The sequence below is a fragment of the Papio anubis genome, chromosome 9 (genome assembly GCF_008728515.1).
Source record: "Papio anubis isolate 15944 chromosome 9, Panubis1.0, whole genome shotgun sequence".
NCBI classification, from domain to species: domain Eukaryota; kingdom Metazoa; phylum Chordata; class Mammalia; order Primates; family Cercopithecidae; genus Papio; species Papio anubis.
Genome location: NC_044984.1, coordinates 58,373,261 through 58,393,663, shown reverse-complemented (window position 1 = coordinate 58,393,663; position 20,403 = coordinate 58,373,261). Strand labels below are relative to the sequence as shown.

General features: G+C 40.5%; 1 protein-coding gene across 2 annotated transcripts in view; it reads right to left on the bottom strand.

The window, feature by feature from the left end:
• SRGAP1 (SLIT-ROBO Rho GTPase activating protein 1) overlaps nucleotides 1-20,403 on the bottom strand; it is a 318,550-nt gene that overhangs the window by 159,159 nt on the left and 138,988 nt on the right. For both annotated transcript variants that reach the window (XM_003906716.5, XM_017945988.3), the window contains exons 2-3: nucleotides 12,423-12,618; nucleotides 5,843-6,005 (exon numbers count right to left, since the gene is read on the bottom strand). In XM_003906716.5, the coding sequence (XP_003906765.4) occupies nucleotides 5,843-6,005; nucleotides 12,423-12,618 (359 nt within the window). The remainder of the gene's footprint in view (nucleotides 1-5,842; nucleotides 6,006-12,422; nucleotides 12,619-20,403) is intronic.

The window sequence follows — 20,403 nt, the reverse complement described above, 5'->3', positions numbered from 1 at the left end:
TACAGCATTTCTCCTTCATAAAATATCTTTGCTTTGTTTTTCACGTTGGGGTACTTAAATAGAATAGAGCTGTCTTTGATCAAAATAAAAAATAAGCATGAATCTTACTAGTAACCTCTCCTTTCTTTCAGATTAAGCCACACAATCAGCAATACCTCAAGTGAGTTAACTGAATTTCTGTGAGTCTGACTCTGACAACCTATGGCACTTATGAGAAAGAGGGGTTATTCTCAGTGATTTGGGGCCAGTTTCTGCTGCTTTGAGTCCCTCCCTATAACTTGGATGACTGACAGATTTTGTGCCTCTTCCCAGAATATCATTCTTCAGTCTTTTCATAAGAAATGACTAGGACAAGAACCATAGTGTCCTATTTCTTAGAAGTTTCTGACCCTATGCATTGGGTGACATCTCTAATTACCACCAAGAAATACCAACAGAGTACATAGCAGCTATGAACTATCTAAGACATACGGGCTAAGACAAGAATACATGCTAGTCAGCCTGACGCTGCAATTTATACTCCTGAGCATTTTGTTTCCTTATCCCTGAAGTGTGGATATAATACCTGTTCACCGGGCAGCTGTGAGGATATGTGAGTTAATTTACGAAAATGTAGAGTACAGTGCTTGGCACACAGCTAAAACTCAGTAAGTGGCAGCTTACAAATATCATCATTATTGGTGAAGAAACAAAATGAATTATATTGTACATGTAATTATGCAAACCAAGGAAGGATAAAAACATATTAATGATTTTAAAACCATCTTTGGGGAAACGATAGACTTCCAGATAATTTAAAACCCATAGAGATAAACTAACATATTCAAATGCCACCATTTGATGGTATACCTCCAAACTACATACTTCTATTAACTTTCTTAAAATTGGTAAATAACACCTTGTGATTAGGTGCTTAAATAAAGTGATTATTGCAAGCTGGCTGTATAGCCCGTCCTGCAACTGTGACAGATGACATTAATTACATTTTTATGTGTAGCACAGGAACTGCACATTTTCTGGCTGCAGAACCAAACCAGATGCAGAGCACTCTGTTTCAGCTTGAGTAATGGAAAGAAGGAAGCAAAAGCTCATGACTGCAGAAGGCAAGGCTGGAGAACAGGGCAAGAGGCACATCAGCCCTGGTTCTTTGGGAAACAAGTGAGGGTTGAGAATGAAACAAGCCCTTGTGTAGCAGGAGCCTCTAAATTCTGACCTTCTCTTAAAATAGCTAAGCAGAACTTAAGAGGGTAAAAGCAGAGTACTCTCCTGTCTGTGTTTACATTGTCTCTATCTAGTAGAAGGTTTAGAATTAAATAACTCTTTTGTTGAATGAATGAAGAAATCAAGCCTCAAAGGTAAGGCTCTCCAGGTGAAACGGCTGTGGGGGATTTGAGAGGCACGGAGTCTTGGTCAGCTTGGGCATTCACCTGGATACTCCCTGATTTCCCACTAAATGTTCAAAGGTGAGGACGAAAATTTTAATTTAGCCACAAGCAATGCTGTTGTGAGGGCACTTATCACTGTTTGCTTACAAATATTGTTTGGAACTTCATAATAAGTAGAAAATAAAATTTATTCTCTGGAAGTGTTTTTCATATCATTGTGAAAACTATACTCTCCTTGGAATGAGGATACATTTGGTATAATATCTGGTATAATCTCACATTACATAATTATTCTGGTATATAGAATAAGTGCTTATACTATAGATAATAATAAAGATATTAGATGAAAGTTACCAGGACTTATTAAGTCCAGACACTAGGCTAAGTGGCTTTCCATATATAACTCATGAATCCTCTAAACGACTATCTGGAGTAGGTTACTATATCCACTTTATAGCTGCAGAAACTGAGGCTTATTTACAAATATTCCCAAGTCCACACAGCTCCCAACAGTGGGAAAGCCAAGATTCATACCCAGAATATCTGATTTCAGAACCTAAAAGCTTATTTTGACCAATAGGCTTCATTTAGAATTTTAAAGGCATAAATCTAAAATAATCAGTATTTGAATAGTTGAATACTGTTGTTTTTAAAATGCTTCACTTTTTTTTTTTAACCTGTTGAAAACTTTCAAGTTTAGGCAACTATGTCTATAACTGGTTTTGATGTAATTAAGATTTAAGTCTTGAAGTTGTTCCCTATAACTCTGCATGGAATTGAGTATTTCTACAAGTGTCTTCTTGATTGTTATATCCATTTACACACAAAAAAATTCCTGAAATTACCTGCTCCACACTCCTTATCAGAGAGAATAATTTGGGTAACAGGATTTTTTGTCATTGAGGAAACTGTAAAAGATATGGCTGTTTAAGAGGCCAAAACTATCAGATACACAGTATTGATTTGGAGGTCCATATAGACATGGGGATATTATTGAAACATGAGGACGTCTCAAAATCTTCTCCCAAGGAAAACAAGCATTATGCTCACTAATGACTCCACAGCAGTTCTAAAGGCTGCTTCAGATTCATGCTAATAATTTCTTTCCATTTTGATAGAAAATAGGCTTCTGACCTAGAACCATAACAATGGAAGAAGAGCTAAAAAAAGAGGAAGATTGGTGATTAAAAACCATTTATGCCTAGTGTTCCACTATTGGAACACTAAGCATATGGGAGTAATTTGTATCTTACTGGTCAAGGTCATCGCCAAGTTCTAACTGTAAAAATTTAAAAAATTGCAACCTCAGGCATAAACGGGTACCAAAAAAAAAAAAAAAAAAAAAAGGCAGAAAAGACTAGTCTTGCTTTCTAATCTAAAGGGACCTGGAATTCTTTGGACTTGGTAGATATAGATTCTGGCTTTTTATTCTTTCAGATGACAAATGTGTCCTAGGCGTTGATCTTACTCCTCTATAAACTCCGATCTCTCCTTTGTGCCCTTTGCCTCTCTTATTCTTTCCTCTTCCGGCAATAACACTGATGGGAAGGTGAGGTGCGTAGTGTGCTATACTCGCTCGAGGAAGGCAGAACTTCCCACCTGCAATTGTAATGACTTGTTACCCTTCCACGTGGTCAGCAATGTTTAGGAATGAAAAAGCTGTTCAGGAAGCATGGAGCATTCCCCCTACTAAATGCCAAAGTAACCAGGAATCCACTGTAAATAGGCAGTTTCCAAGGATGAAATTCTTTGAGAACCAGAAAGTCTGGATAAGAAGAGAACTTCTAGTAGCAAGCAAGCAGGCATATCTGTTTTTGTCTCTGTCTCTCTCTCTGCATGTGTGTGCGTGTGTGTGTGTGTGTGTGTGTGTGTGTGTCTACTGTGCATTCTCCAGGCCATTCCTCAAGAGCCAGTGACTCATTCCTCCAACTACTGGGAATACTGGCTGCTAGCTGCTGAAACTCACAGCTGATCCCTCTCTGGGAATTACCGTCCACCAATGGGAGCTGCCTCACTCCAAGATTACTTAATCCCTCCCCAAAACAAAGGCCAGGACTCCTTGCCTGGATATGAGATCACTCCAAAGGCCATGCCAGCCCCAGAGCACTCACAGGTGCAGCCTCTCCCTCTGCCCAATTTTGCCTTTCTTGCTCCCTCAAGAATGGACAGCCTGCTCTTGAATCTCTGGAATGATCTCCCAAGATCACAAAGCAAGTACGCAGAAGGGCTGGAATTCAAATCCGAATCTGTTTGACTCTTAGCCCTAGGTTTCTATCCACTTTATCAAGCCCTTGACTTTGACTTACAAAATACACATCCTCACATTTTAGCAAGACATACAAAGTCCCTTCTTAATGACCATCCTTTCTAATTTCACATCCCATCACCCACTCCCATACGATCCCTGGTCCAATCATATCAAACTCTTTCCTTTCCCGGAACATGCTCATGTTCTCCTTTCCTGGAATAGCTCTTTGTCCTTCCGTTTGATGAATGCCTCCTTCTCCTACAAGTCTCACTTCAAGTGTTCCCCTAGCTGTGAAGAATTTCCTCATCCCCTAGGTAGAGTTAAGATCTCCAGCCTTCCAGTTCCGTTTAGCGTGGTAACTGTTAATTACTGTAATGAGCTCCTTGCAGGCAGGGACATGTCTTTTAGCTCTGCTCCCCTAGCCAGGCATTTTAAAGATGCTTTGTTGAATGGATTAATAAATGAACTCAGTAGAGGTACTGGTCCTAGAGGCCCTGTCTCAATAAGAAGCATTATATAGTGCCATACAAATTTGGATAAACTGTGACCTCCTTGAGCACCAGGACTAGTTTTTCTTCATCTTTGCAGCCTTTTCAACACCTGTCATCGTAGTCTCCTGCCCATAAGAGATGCTCAGAAAAACCTGCTAAACCAAATGAGGTCTCTGCATAAAGAGCTCATGTACAAGAAAATTATTTCACTTTCATGGCTCTGTCTAAATTACTTTTTAAAAACTCTACTATTTAAGATGCATAGGATATTTCTCTATCTGTTCTTAAATTATATGCTCCTTAGTTTCAATTTTCAAAGTTTCTCCTTCGTTTGAATTTTTTTTTTTCTATTTAATGGAGCATAAGGTGACTTAGAGCTTGCTAAATTCCCTTTCTAGGTCAGAAATCAAATCTAATGTGGATACATCAAACATGACTAAGAAATTTTCCAGCTGGCCTGCTTAACACTATGTCTTTGTTTTAAGGAGACTCTTTGAAACATAAATATTAATCTACAGGGTGGTTTTTCTCCCCGCTACTTTCTGAAACTAATAATTACTTACTGAATAGAGGTACAGGTATAGGTACAGGCATCAACATTCCTAATACAAAGCTGAGGGGGTGGGGAAAACTCTCATCTTACAAGCATAAAAAATGAACGCTAGTTGTACTGGGCAAGTAGCTGCACTCCCTACACAGGAAACGGTCCCATTTTATTATTTGTGCTCAGCAAAAATGTCTACACAACAAAAAACCAGCTGAGAGTTGGCTGAGATTAGTAACAATGATAAGAAAACTTCAAAGTCCAGTTCTTGTTTTTTAATGGACTTGGGAAGGAGGAAGCTTGCTGGTGTGTAAGGGATGGAGTTTTCTGTGCCCTGTGAAATTTTCTTCATCTCGCTCTCTCACAGCCTCTGCTGCTGGTCTGGTGAGACTAAGAAAGACTGTGCTAGCATCTTCTCAAGAGAGTAGCACATGTAATAATCTTGTTCTTTACAAGTTTCTCACCATGTGTGAGCCCCAAACAAAGAATTCAAGGCATTTACCCTCTGGCCTGATTTTTCATGAGTACAGGTAGTCCGTTCCTGGGCAGAGGAGCAATTTGCAGGAACATCTTATTTCAAAATTTTTGCTCACATTGTTTAGCTCGTAGATTCACCGACTTAAAACTCTATACGTATGCCCTATACCTAACTTTTTCTTCTGTATTTTTAAAAGATTCATTCATCCAATTTTAACTCTTTTTTTTTTTTTTTTTTTTTTTAGTTGGAGTCTCACTCTGCCACCCAGGTTGGAGGGCAGTGGTGCGATCTCAGTTCACTGCAACCTCCGCCTCCCGGGTTCAAGCGATTCTCCTGCCTCAGCCTCCCAAGTAGCTGGGACTACAGGCATGCGCTACCACGCCCAGCTAATTTTTGTGTTTTTAGTAGAGACGGGGTTTCATTATGTTGGCCAGGATGGTCTCAATCTCTTGACCTCGTGATCCACCCACCTTGGCCTCCCAAAATGCTATGACTACAGGCATGAGCCACCGCGCCCAGCCTGATTTTTAATTCTTTATTCCATGTCTTTAAAACATCCATTCATCTAATTTTTAACCGTTTATTCTGTGTCTCTAAAGGATTCATTCACCTAATTTTTCAGACACTGTTCTCAGTCCTGGTTATAGGCAAGGCAGTTACTGGAAAGCACACTATGGCAGGATTTATGGAGTGTACCTTTTTAAACATCCTGGTAGAATCCTCACTTATCTGCATGAACCGCATAATCACATTGTTCAGATAGATGTCACTCAAGGTTGCATGGTCTTTGCTTTCTCTCCTTACTTGGTTCAGGAGCAAATACCAGCAGTTCACTGGAGACAACAGGTTCTGGTCTTTCCTAAGAAGTGAAGAAACACAGAATTACCATCCATTTCAAAGCTGTCCCAATCAGATGAGTGAAGTCACCAAGGCAAACTAAGGAGCCACAACAGATGGATACTGTCGCTGTGCTTCCTGCTCTGAGCATTTCTCAGACCGGGATACTTATCAGCCAGCAGAACAGCCTTCCAGCCTGTGGACGGCACAGAGCCAGCAATTGTCCAGGTTTGGAAGGAAAAACCTGGACCAAGAACACTGGTGAAAACCTATATTCCTGACAAGGACTATGGGACCCTAACACACACAGTGCTTAGGCAGGCCCTCAGCTTTACACACTCCATTGAATAAAGTGATTTACGTTTACATAAAAATCTATTGACTACTGTCTCAGACAGACTGTGGTTTTGCCACGGCATACAAAGTCTGCTTTGAATGTTCAGTCTGTTGCTGGAAAAGAAATTTGGCTAGTTATGCGTTGCATGGAACATAAATTCGAGGGTTATTTATTAATCCCCTGATACATAACCTCCAGTCTCCCAAAAACTGTTCCTGGGAATCAGAACTTTATTGCATTGTCTCAAGGCTCATGAAGAGAACCATGAAGTTTGCTGGCTTATGACTTGTCACATGTCCTGTTGAAACCCATTAAACTGTTTCAGATTCATAACTGCTCCTTGTTTTAATCTATAAAATAAAGCTAAAAGTTAATATAAACAGCAAAAGAAAACTGTTTAAAAATCTTAAAGAGTAACTCAACAAAAACAGTGAGCAACTGCGATGATACGGCTTAAGAAAAAGTACTTTTTAAAAAATGTTTGCAGCCGGGCGTGGTGGCTCACGCCTGGAATCCTAACACTTTGGGAGGCCGAGGTGGGCGGACTGCCTAAGACTGGGAGTTCGAGACCAGCCTGGGCAACATGGCGAAACCCTGTCTCTACTAAAAATACAAAAATTAGCTGGGCGTGGTAGTGGGCACATGTAATCCCAGCTACTTGGGAGGCTGAAGCACAAGAATTGCTTGAACCTAGGAGGTGGAAGTTGCAGTGAGCCAAGATTGTGCCACTGCACTTCAGCCTGGGAGACACGGCAAAAGTCTGTCTCAAAAACAAAAAAAAAAGAAAAGAAATTTTTTTTTTTTTTTTTTGAGACGGAGTCTCGCTCTGTCACCCAGGCTGGAGTGCAGTGGCCGGATCTCAGCTCACTGCAAGCTCCACCTCCCGGGTTTACGCCATTCTCCTGCCTCAGCCTCCCGAGTAGCTGGGACTACAGGCGCCCGCCACCTCGCCCGGCTAAGTTTTCGTATTTTTTTTTTTTTGTAGAGACGGGGTTTCACCGTGTCAGCCAGGATGGTCTCGATCTCCTGACCTCGTGATCCGCCCGTCTCGGCCTCCCAAAGTGCTGGGATTACAGGCTTGAGCCACCGCGCCCGGCCGAAAAGAAATTTTTTTGTTTATTTTTTCTTTAAAAAGTAACTGTAAAATGGCAAAATGGCAGAGAATCCTTATGCTAACACAGGAACAAAAGCACCCTTTAATCAGACATGTTATTCTCCTATTATTTATGATCATTTGTGACTCTGAATGTTAATTAAGTTAGGAAAGACATGATGAAGTTGGGTCTTTCTGCCATGGCGTCTCTCAGATTCAGGATTTATGTATGTATGTATGTATGTATGTATGTATGTATGTATGTATTTATTTATTTATTGAGACGGTGTCTCGCTCTGTCGCCCAGACTGGAGTACAGTGGCCGGATCTCAGCTCACTGCAAGCTCCGCCTCCTGGGTTTACGCCATTCTCCTGCCTCAGCCTCCCGAGTAGCTGGGACTACAGGCTCCTGCCACCTCGCCCGGCTAGTTTTTTGTATTTTTTAGTAGAGACAGGGTTTCACCGGGTTAGCCAGGATGGTCTCGATCTCCTGACCTCGTGATCCGCCCGTCTTGGCCTCCCAAAGTGCTGGGATTACAGGCTTGAGCCACTGCGCCCGGCCAGATTCAGGATTTAATACTGCATTAAGTCAGTGCCCTCTCCAGAAGAAAATGAAAGCAGACAATGGAAGCAGGAATGCACACAGGGGAAGAAGGCCTGATTTAGGCTCCTAGCACTTGGCACCTGTGAGGGCAGCCTCCCATTCTCCCCACTGGCACACTGAAGAATTATACCCTCTACCCTGCCATCTCCCTTTTTTCTTAACACCATCAGGCAAAGAGCAGTGGTTCTATAGCAGGTAATTGGAACTTTTCTATTGAGAGTTTCTATCTACCCAGCCCCATATAATAAGGTAAATGGTACCTTATTTCTATTAATCTTCATGTAGATCTTCTCTGCTGAAGTAACCCACACATTCTTTCAGAACATTTCATGCTTCAACGTATCCTCAGGGCCTTGCCCCATAGTAAGCATTAAATAAGTGTTATTTCACTCATTGCATAAACAATTATTATTGCCTTAGTAATAATAGCAGTAGCAGTAATATTGAAAACAATAACAGCTATCATTTACTGAGCACTTACTGTGAAAAGTAATACCCATGTCAAGATCATGGCCTCTTGAGCTGCACTGTCTAGGTTCACCTGCAGCACTACCCCTTACTAGCTATGAGATCTTGGGCAAATGATCTTAACTGCTCTGTGCCCCAGTCACTTTGTAGAATGGGTAAAATAACAGTGCTTGTAAGATTGTTCATGAGAATCACTGGAGTTAATATTATTTTAAAATGCTTACAATAATACCGCGTATATATAGTAAGTGCTATATAAAGTCAGCTATTTTATCCAGAGGCTGGTATAAAGATTTTACAGATATCAACTCTACTTAATCCTTATTACTACCATTTGAGGCAGAGATTCTTTGTATCTTCTTTTTATTTATTTTTATTTTTATTTTTTTAGATGGAGTTTCACTCTTGTTGCCTAGGCTGGACTGCAATGGCGTGATCTCGACTCACTGCAACCTTTTCCTCCTGGGTTCAAGCGATTCTCCTGGCTCAGCCTCCCAAGTAGCTGGGATTACAGGTGCCTGCCACCATGCCTGGCTAATTTTTGTATTTTTAGTAGAGACAGGGTTTCACCATGTTGGTCAGGCTGGTCTTGAACTACTGACCTCAAGTTATCCACCTACCTCAGCCTCCCAAAGTGCTGGGATTACAAATGTGAGCCACCACACCTGGCCCTCTGTATCTTTTCTATCAGTGAAAGAATGGAAGCTTAGCAAGGCATACTGATTTGATAAAGACTAAAGCTAGTGTCTGAGAGAGTCTTTTTTGAGTCCAGGGAAGCTGAACCAAGCCTTGGTCTTTCCACTATGCAGTGGCATCTTTAGGCCAAAGATTGTTCTACACAATAAGTGTCCCAAAACTGAGTAAGAACCAGACTCCAGAATATAGCTTAAATGATTGGTAATGATATCATGCTAAAGATGTAACATTTGGTGAAAAGGAGAAGGAATATCAAGTGCATATCCTGGGTTGGTTATCAGTCGTATCAAAGACTTTATCACGTTTCTCACTTAAGGGTCATAAAACCTCATTTTACAAGTTAGGACACCAAGGCTCAGAGAGGTTAAGTAACTTAACCAGAGTCACAAAGTGGAGCCAATATTCAAACCCAAACCTGGCTGACTTTTTTTTCCCAATCCTGTTTTATCCTTTTCACAGACATATTCATCTTATCTTCAGTCCCATATTCAATAATAAACTCACTCAAGTTAAAGAAAATTTCAGACTGCTTACCTTTTAAAGAAAACTACCAAATAAACCAGGAGAAACAAAAATGCACCCATCTGCCATGGGGCCAGATAAGATACATGGACCCATCCATATTTTCCCTTCACAGCCACCGATTACTAAATGCAAAACACAGAAGATACTCAAAAATATTTACTGAATGGGCTGTGCACGGTGGCTCACACCTGTCATCCCGGGACTTTGGGAGGCTGAGGCAGGCAGATCTCTTGAGGTCAGGAGTTCAAGACCAGCCTAGCCAACATGGCAAAACCCTGTCTCTAGTGAAAATACAAAAATTAGCCAGGCATGGTGGTGGGCACCTATTGTAATCCCACTAACTCGGGAGGATGAGGCAGAAGAATTGCTTGAACCTGGGAGAAGGAGGTTGCAGTGAGCCGAGATCGCACCACTGTACTCCAGCATGGGTGACAGAGCAAGACTCCATCTCAAAAAAAAAAAAAAAAGAAAAAAGAAAATTACTGAATAGATGAATGGGCTGCCTTCTTAATTACAACTGCTTTTAAAAAGAAACAGTTAAGTTACTATAAATGTGAATACAGTACTGGCTCCAGCCTCTGCTTCCCAGCCCCACTCTCTGTTAAGTACATATAACATTTGTTCACCCTGGGGATCATCATTAAGATTTATTTTTATGCTGGACCAACAGTAAAGGTTACAGTCGAAAGACTGTGTGCGTGGGGAGAGAGAGAGAGAGAGAGGAGAGAGAAAGGGAGAGAAAGAAAAAGGAGAAGAGAGAAAAGAGAGGAGAGAGAGAAATAGAGAGAGAGAGAGAGAAAGAAAGAGAGAGGTATTTCTTATCCAGAATAGTTTTGTGTTTGCTTCTGCACAAGTATCCCAGGGATAGTTCCCATCCCATTTTTTTATGCAGGCTCCAAGGTCATGGAGAGGTGTAAAATGAATGGAACTGCAATGCCAATGGTGAAAGAAAGGCATGCTTCTCTGCAGCCCCTTCCAAACAGGAGCCCAGGCTGAGCAGCCAGGTCTCCTTGTTGTGCCCCGTGAAGGTGGGTAGAGGGTTTTCTGTTTAACCATTTCACTGAGATAGCAGCTCTTCTGGTTCTGGGATGCAATGCAATGGGGTTGGTGGGGAGGAAGCTTTTAGTTCCAAGTCTTTACTTGGCACAGACCTCCTCTTCTCTCCCCCTGTGAAATTAAAGGGTAGATACAACTGCCACTTAGGTTTTCAGTTCCCTCTTTTTTTGGCCCCTAGAAATTTATATTTAAAAGGATGTCCATTATATGTTAACCAACATTTCTGAGAGTTTTCAGATTTACATGTTTTTCAGATTATCTGGCCTGCTGTGTTTACAGAAATGAAAGCCTGCACTGTCTTTTTACTATCTCCTAAACAGGTCAACTTCTCTCCACCTGCAGTGTTCCTTCTCGTGCCCTCAGGAAAAGGTCTGGATGGAGGCCTGGCCAGGAAGATCCCCAGGCCCCCAGGACCTGCTCTGATTCACACCTGCAGCCATGTAGCTCACCGCCTCCCTACTCACTCCCACTGGACTACTTCTATTCTGCAAACCTGCTGTACATCCCTTAGCCGGGCGTGGTACATTCCCTGCCGGCCCCTTGCCCATGATGGTTCCCTTGCCTGGAATATCCTCCTCTTCTCTCCTTTATTGACCAACTAGTCCTTCAGGTCTTTGCTTAGATGCCACTTCTTTCAGGACCTTCCCTTTCCCACCTCCAATGCAGAACAGATATCAACTGGGTCTGTCCAGGGTCTCCCCGGCCTTCCCCTGTTGGAGCACTTGAATATTTCACTGGAGTTATCTGCTTACTTGTCTTTCTTTGTTCTGGGATTTTTTTTTTTCTTTGACATGGAGTCTCACTCTGTTGCCCAGCCTGGAGTGCAGTGTTGCAATCTCAGCTCACTGCAACCTCTGCTGCCCGGGTTCAAGATATTCTCCTACCTCAGCCTCCCGAGTGGCTGGCATTACAGATGCATGCCACTATGCCTGGCTAATTTTTGTATTTTTAGTACAGATGGGGTTTCACCATATTGGTCAGGCTGGTCTTGAACTCCTGACCTCAGGTGATCCACCTGCCTTGGCCTCCCAAAGTGCTGGGATTACAGGTATGAGCCACCCTGCCCAGTCCTGTCCCCAGGATTTAAATCATATGGTAAATTTCATTAGCAGAACATCTTATGTGTAATTTTTAAAGCAAATAAGTTATAATTAAACTTACTTGATGCTCATTCATAGCATTTTCCTTAAAACTTTTGTTTTAAATCAGTGTCAATTACAATGACCATAAACATGATGGGCAGGAAGGGGGCACTAAACTCAAGCAATTCTTACTGCTTATTTTCATATAAATGCACAATAGAAAATCTGAGGTCTTTGCTTGAACAAAAAGCTACTTTAAATCTATCCTACCTATAGCAGATATCAACTCCCAGGTTTCTATAATCAAGAATTTTACAAACAGATACCTTCTCTTCTGGCATATAAAGTTATCCATAAATATATATGTATTGGAAAGACAAAACTGTCAACAGATTACACTAGTTTGAAATGATAAACTGATGCCCATAAATTACAAATGTAGAGGGCTGCTTTGATTTATGAGAATATGCTCTACAACCACTACTCAGACAAAAATAGAAAAATCGAAAATCCACAAAGGTGGCAAAGGCAGGATGGATATCACCCTTGGAAAGGTGAATTAGATTCAAGTCTCTTACTTGTATTGTTGATGATCCTTAGTGCTTCTCGTTTTTGCCATGAACCTTTCTGCTAATTTCTCTAGATTCCGGGAATATTCCGTCTCAATTTCAGCTTTTTTCCGGAAGAAATCTTGCAGGTCCTGGAGAAGCTGAACTCGCATCTCCGTTTGCTGCTCCAGGCATTTTTGTTGTTCTACCAGTTGAGCTCGAATTTCTGAGGAGAGAAGAGAAGCCTCTGGATGGTTACATGAAAATTAATGAGGTGTGCTGGTATGTGCAAGATATTAGTCACGAAATATATATATAATATATATGTATATTTTAAATGTATTTATTTAGTTATTTTTGAGATAGGGGTCTCACTCTGTCACCCAGGCTGGAATGCAGTGGCGCAATCTCAGTTCACTGTAACCTCTGCGTCCTGGGTTCAAGCGATTCTCCTGCCTCAGCCTCCCGAGTAGCTGAGACTATAGGCATGCATCACCAGGTAATCCACCTGCCCTGGCCTCCCAAAGTGCTAGGATTACAGGCGTGAGTCACTGCGTCTGACCCTGACTCCTAATTATTTATTTAGCTCTGTATTGGACCTTTGTTAGAATACTGTGTCCAGGTTGATTCTTTAAATAAGTTATCTGCTGACCCTTTAAAAGGACAAGAGGAGCCTCAGGAAAGAACGTAATAAATTAGAATAAATATATGGGTTACATTTGTAATGCCACAAACACACAAAGAGCCATGAGGGGAAAGAATGAAAGCCTTTCAGATAACAATTCATAACATCTTTGGGTAGCTGAAAACACTGTAATTTTTTCAACAGCACTCTATCTCAGCTATCCCTTTTGAGTCTGAATGGCAAAGAAATAAGCATCATTTCTTCCAGGCTCTGAACCACTACACGTTTGCCATTTGGCACATACAGAGACTGACATCTGGTAATTTTTATTTAGTGCATAATTTCTAGTTTGTAAAACACATAGCTTCAGGGCTTATAGGGATGCTGTGCCTAAAAATAACTTCTTTCCGTAGCCAAATAATCCATTCATGACAATGCAGTCCTCAGATTCCAGTTTATTATTCTGTTCACGACAAAAAGGCCTCTTCAGCTGGCCTTCACCTTTTACACGTTGTTCAAAATAATACCCTTATCGACATATTTAGTCCTCAAAGAATCTTCTGATAATTTTAATACATTAGGAACTTGAAGGGTGGTCATTTGGTGATTCAGGGAAATCTCAAAAGCAAAAATGTGGCATGCAAAAATATCTGTAAACGACTGTAACAAAGAAACATGTGTGTTTTGGAAAATGAGATACAGTAACTAATAACTACAGACTTGTTTTTGTTCTAAAGACCTAAGGCTAAGCTCCAAAGACAAGAACATCACGCTGGAAAACTTCTTCATTTCGTCTTTCCCAGTGTCAGTACATTTCCCGAAAAGTGAAGGCTGAATCTAATTCAGTGGAGTTAGTAGAAATCAATGTCCAAATAATGTCTCTTTAAATTTCTTGCTATTCCTCTTAGATACAGAAGGCCAGTACTGATTATAAATATATATATGTGTATATATGTGTGTGTGTATAATATATATACCCATAAACTTGACCATGTTTAATCGAGTTCATTAACAGCAAGTTAATAGCAAGTTCATGAATAAGGTGGTCAAGTTCTGAATGGGGAGTCAGGAAATGTGCTTAATTTAAAAATAACTAGTAATAACTCAATGTTTACTATTCTATGCCCTAATGAAGTAAGTTTTAGTAGTATTTTCCATTTTACAAAGAATAATTGAAGTTTAAGGAGTATAAATACTTTATCTAAGCATTTCAGCCAGTAACTGGTACCCCTGGAGACTTTTGACCCTAACCTGTCAGTCTGACTAATCAAACACTTCCCCCATCCTTCTATCCATCAAACCTTTTTTTGGGCACCTATACTGTGCCAGGCTTGTATCCTGGCAAAGAAGAAACAATAACTAATGAAACAAGATCTCTGCCCTCAATAAGGTCAGGCTCCAGGCAGTGCTGTCTCTGGGGAGTCCTGGGGGAAGACAGGGAAGAATTTCTCAAGTGTCCTTGCGTGGTCTCTCCACCTCTAGATTGCAGGATTTTATTATAACTTCACAGACATGTGCTGAACACCAGAGTTGAACACATTATTATACGCTTTTAACTAGTCAATCAAAGTAAGTGTTTTCCAATACAGTAGCATAATCAGCATGTTTGCCAAACTTTGTCTTTCAAACTACAGAGTTCTTTTTGTTTCATGAAGAAAAAGAATATTTCAAGGGTGGGGGTGTTTCCCACCATTCAGGGATCCCAGTAAGTCTTTTAAGATGAATTAATTTTAGCACACCTTGCTGCACTAAGAGAAAGTAAATCAAACATCTTAGGCTGTCAACTAGTTTTCTGTTTTTTTGTTTTGTTTTGCTTTTTAGCTGCCTTAGTGCCAAGTAAGAAATAAAAGTACAAATCGCAAATCTCATCAGAAATACACAAAAATTATACAGGCTTTTTTCTTGGGTCTCATTTTTATTCTCTTGCTTACTTCCATCAGGATTTAAGATCAAGAACTAGGGAATCATGAGAATGACGGATTTAACAATTAAATCCTCATCCTCGTTTTACAAAAATTAACTGTTACTTTGTGTCATCTGTAATTTTCCAATCAAAACAAGACACTCAGCATTCTCCACAACAGGAAACATGTAAGAGACAGAATCTAGAGCATCACTGCGAAAAAATCAACTCCAAAAAATGGAAGATAATCAACTACCTCTTCAATTTAGAGAAGTTTAGGACAAATAAGGAAAGGATCATAAGAAAGATCATTTTTAAAAACTCAACAGAAAACTACTACCATAAGAAACATCTCATTAGGGGCCAGGTGCAGTGGCTCATGCCTGTAATCCCAGCATTTTGGAAGGCCCAGGTGGGTGGATCTCTTGAGATCAGGAGTTTGAGACCAGCCAGGCCGACATGGTGAAACCCTGTCTCTACTAAAAATACAAAAATTAGCCGGGCATGGTGGCATGCACCTGTAATCTCAGCTACCTGGGAGGCTGAGTCACGAGACTTGCTTGAACCCAGGAGATGCAGGTTGCAGTGAGCAGAGATTGCACCACTGCACTCTAGACTGGGCAAAGAGTGAGACTCTATCTCAAAACAAACAAACAAACAAAAAACAACAAAAAAACCACATCTTGTTAGGAAGAGAAAATCTTTGGATTCCTTATACCGCACCAGCGTCATAGGGCTGCAGAGTACAGAGGTCACCTCCATGAACAAATGGCATGGCTATCCTAGTATGACTTCACTAGATTTGTGCTCACCTTAAACAGCACCAAAGAATTTAAAGAAATATTTCAAAATGAATAAAATGAGTAAAATAAATGATTGGTTGCATACATTCGTGTCTGCTGCTCAGAACAGATCAAAGGGCCATGCACACTGGCTCACAGCTGTAGCCCCAACACTTAGGGAGGCCAAGGCAGGTGGATCGCTTGAGCTCAAACATTTGAAATCAGCCTGGGCAAGATAGGGAGACCCCATGTCCACACAAAAAATTAGAAATTAGCTGGTTGTGGTGGTACACGCCTGCAATCGCAGCTACCCAGGAGGCTGAGGTGCAAGGATCCCCCGAGCCCTAGAGCTTGAGGCTGCAGTGGAGCTGTGATCACGCCACTGGCGCTCCAGCCGGACAACAGAGTGACATCCTGTCTCAAACAAAAAAGAACAAATCAAGGAAGCCCGTGGTGCACTGGGCCCCACACTGCATGAATTCTGCCATGGGGCCACAGGCGGCTGCAGCCAGAGGCACCACTGTCGTCATGGGAACTACAGAACTAAAGCTAGAACTGGTGAACGCGTAAGTGCAAGGGGTAATTCTGAGAAAAACTGTGAGCCTCATTTCTGCATAAGACACTGCAGCTTCCTTCCTACCCCCAGGTTCTTTGACAGTCTATTAAGGCTCCCACCCCTTTTTAGAGGCTTTTTTGGGGTTAGTATTGACCTGAAACATTTTTTTTAGACTCAAAGTTCATTTTAGTTTAGGCGAACAAGCAATTATTGAGTTTCCATTTTGTGTTACGCAGCGTCCTAGGCACTGGAGATACAAAGGTTCGTAAGACATGGGTCCTTCTGGTTAGGAAGACAAATCCCAAACCCATCATTTACACTCTGTTCACTGCCATAACATAGAAGTGCAACAGGAAGCTATGGAAAGAGGAGCAGAAACGGACTCAGACTGGAAGAGTGTGGAACACATAATGCCTTGAAGGATAAGTAGGTTACAAGATACACAGCAGTAACCACCAAGAAAGTGAAAAGATAACCCACAGGATGGGAGAAAATATTCACAATCATATATCTGATAAGGAACTTGTGTAAAGAATATACAAAGAACTCTTACAACTCAACAATTAAAAACAAAATCTCAATTTTAAAAATGGACAGACTGGACGCGGTGGCTCATGCCTGTAATACCAGCACTTCGGGAGGTCAAGGTGGGTGGATTATGAGGTCAAGAGATCGAGACCATCCTGGCCAACATGGTGAAATCCCATTTCTACTAAAAATACAAAAATTAGCTGGGTGTGGTGGTATTCACCTGTAGTCGCAACTACTCAGGAGGCTGAGGCAGGAGGATTGCTTGAACCTGGCAGGCGGAGGTTGCAGTGAGCTAAGATCGTGCCACTGCACTCCAGTCTGGTGACAGAGAGAGACTCCATTTCAAAAATAATAATAATAATAAAAATTTAAAAATGGTCAAAGGGTCTCAATAGACGTTTCTCCCAGATGATACACAAATGGCCAGTAGTATATGAAAAGTTGCTCAATATCATTAGCTTTCAGGGAGGCGCAAATCAAAAGCACAATGGGGTGCCACTTCACACTCACTAGGATGGCTATAATAAAAAAGATTAAAAAAAAGTGTTGGAAGACAATGTGGAGAAACTGGAACTCACACATTGCTGGTGGAAATGTAGAATGATGCAGTCCCTTTGGAAAACAGTCAGGAAGTTCTTCAAAATATTACACTTAGAGTTACCATATGACTCAGCCATTCTACTCCTAGGTATACATTCCAGAGACATGAAAATCTATTTCCACACAAAAACTTGCATGTGAATGTGTGCAATAGTAGCATTGCTCATAACAGCTGAAAGGTGAAAACAGCTCAAATGTGTATCAACTAATAAAGAGATAAACAAAATGTGATATAGCCACACAACAGAATACCGTTTAGCCATAAAAAGGAATGAAGTACTTATTTACAACATGGATGAACCTTGAAAACATGACTTTAGTGAGTGAAACCACTCACACACACAAAAAACACAGTCTATAATTTCATTCCTACAAAAGGTCCAGAGTAATATATAGAGACAGAAAGTAGATTAGGGGTTGCCTAGAGTTGGGATGGTTGGGGAAAAATGGCTGCTAAGGGGTGCAAAGTTTCTTTATAGGGTAATAAAAATGATCTAAAATTGATTGTGGCTCTGGTTGCAAAACCTGTGAATATGCCAAAAGCCACTGAATTGTAATCTCGAAATGATAAATCGTGTGACAGGTGAAATATATCTCAAAATAGCTGTTATATACATAAAAAGATAGCTATATCACAATTACATGAAATTTCGGTTGTTGATAAATTTCTGATAATGATGATAATAGTAATAACAACAAACTCCTATTTCCACACCCAGTACTTTTTGGTACTTTTTGTCAAATGTCCAACATGGGGACAAGCACTTTAAAAAGATTTCATGAGCCCAAAGGCACTTAATGGCATAGAAAAGATTTACCGAATAGAATATTAGGAAAGGTTTTCACCATGAATCCCCCATAACTGCATAAAACAGCACAACCTCTTTTAGGCAGAAAACGTGATCTCTGAGGAGGCTGTAAGCAGTCATTACTTAAATCTAGGTCAGGAGCTACTAAATAACCATAATGGCTGTTTTAATGGAGGCTAAAATTTACTGTTTTTTTTTAAAATGACTATTATTTCATTTCTGTTCTACAGAGCATCACTATGGAATGAATCAATACCAATAATCTAACAAGAACAATGCACAAAATGAGTGTGCTTTTCAAACTGCTGCAATTAATTTGTTGAAAAAAAAAAAAAGAAAAAATGGTTCCTCTAAGCTATAAAAATCTGCTGACTAATACTTGCCAAATAAAATGGAATCGCCTAGAAACAGAGGAAATGAAGGAATGTCTTGTTATTGCTCTCATAAAGGGAAGCCCTAACTCTTAAAATAAATTTGTGTGAAGCCACAGACTGATACATATTTCACAGAAAGACTGATCCACACTGGGCTGTTTCTCTAATACATTACTAAATGACTACGACTAGGACATAAAATTGATACACTGGTGTTATACTCATGATCATCTAGCAAATAATATAATAACATTTCTAAAGTATCACAAATTATCTCTGTTATTTCACATTCTTATTTGGCCAGAATTTTCTTATGATACCAAAAGGGTCTACATTCTCTTAAGATGTACTATTACCTCTATCCAAAGGACAGAAGGGATTTTCCTAAATGACAGGGGAGAGGCATTGAAATGTCTTTAAGAGCAACCCAGTGAGATGCTAACTGGCGCTATTGATTATTTCCATGCTCATTGCTCATGTGAATATTTATACAACCTGGTGACTGTTGATTAACTAAACACCAGGTGCAAATTTTGCATAATAAGCTTTTTTAGGCTAAAAATTTGGAGCAGGCAAAAATTCCATAAAACTGAGTTGTTTTTTTTTTTTTTAAGTGAATGAACTGAATAAATAAAGGCCATTTCTCCACTTCACTAGAAATCTGAACCCAAGATTTATGCTTCTCTTATACTCTGCACATAAATTAGCAAGCGTCAGGATGTATACTACTTAATTCAATTTACCAAATTGAATTCTGGATGGGTAGGAGATTTGGTCACAGATTAGGTCAGAAAGGACCCAGACTAGGTTAGGATGGACCCAGATTGGAGTTACAGTGTCACCTAATACAAGTCATGTGACATGGGGCAAGTCGCTCAACCTCTCAGAGTTTCATTTTATAAAATACTACTTCCCACCTTACAAGGCTGTGCTGAGAATTAAATGAGATGATATAAGTGAAAAGCGTGCTGCAATCTGTAAACCACTATGAAACAGATGGACATGTTATTATTACTAGCACCAGCAAGCTTTCATTAAAAAATATTTATGGAATATTTCCTTGTGCCAGACTCCTTATTCGTGGCCATAAATAACAGACTGAAAGTCATGAGTCCCATTCTCAGCGAGGAGGCAAAGGCAACACAGACAGATAATGAGAGCGAGTGACTTTCATAGCCTCAAGGTAAGACTGTCAAGATGCAGTGAGACTCTGGGGTGGACATATCCATGGCTGGGCAGAAAGGCAAGGGCACAAAAAGGTGACCCTGAGACTGACTTATCAGGAGTTTGGCTGAAGGAAGTGGGAGAGAAGGAGAGTTATAACAAGTGCTTCTCTGTTGCTGAAATTGAATTCTGGATGGGTAGGAGGTCTAGTCACAGACTAGGTTGGAAAGGACCCCATGTGGCATGCTAAGGAGTCAGATTTTATTTCACAGGTCAGCTTTGCAAATTGGCTTGATGATAAAAACCACCTGGCGTCCTTACTAAAAATACCTGTGTTCAGGCTGGATATTTGGATCTTGTTGGTCTAGCAGGACCTCAATGGAGGATACTTAGAAGCATCAGTGGGCAGAAATTGAACAATTTTAAACAAGGAAGATTTATAATCAGACTTACATTTCAGAAGAGAATACAAATGAATAATAAATGCAATGCTTAGCATCCTACACCTTATGAAATAAGAGTTTTCTTTGTAAGTTGTATGGTTCCCCCATTTGAATGAGGAATCACAGGGCAAAACAAATTAATAACAACAACAAAAACCCTCACAAGAATGAATGGTATCCATATTTTCCCCTAAGCCTCTTATTATTTTAATTATTTATGAATC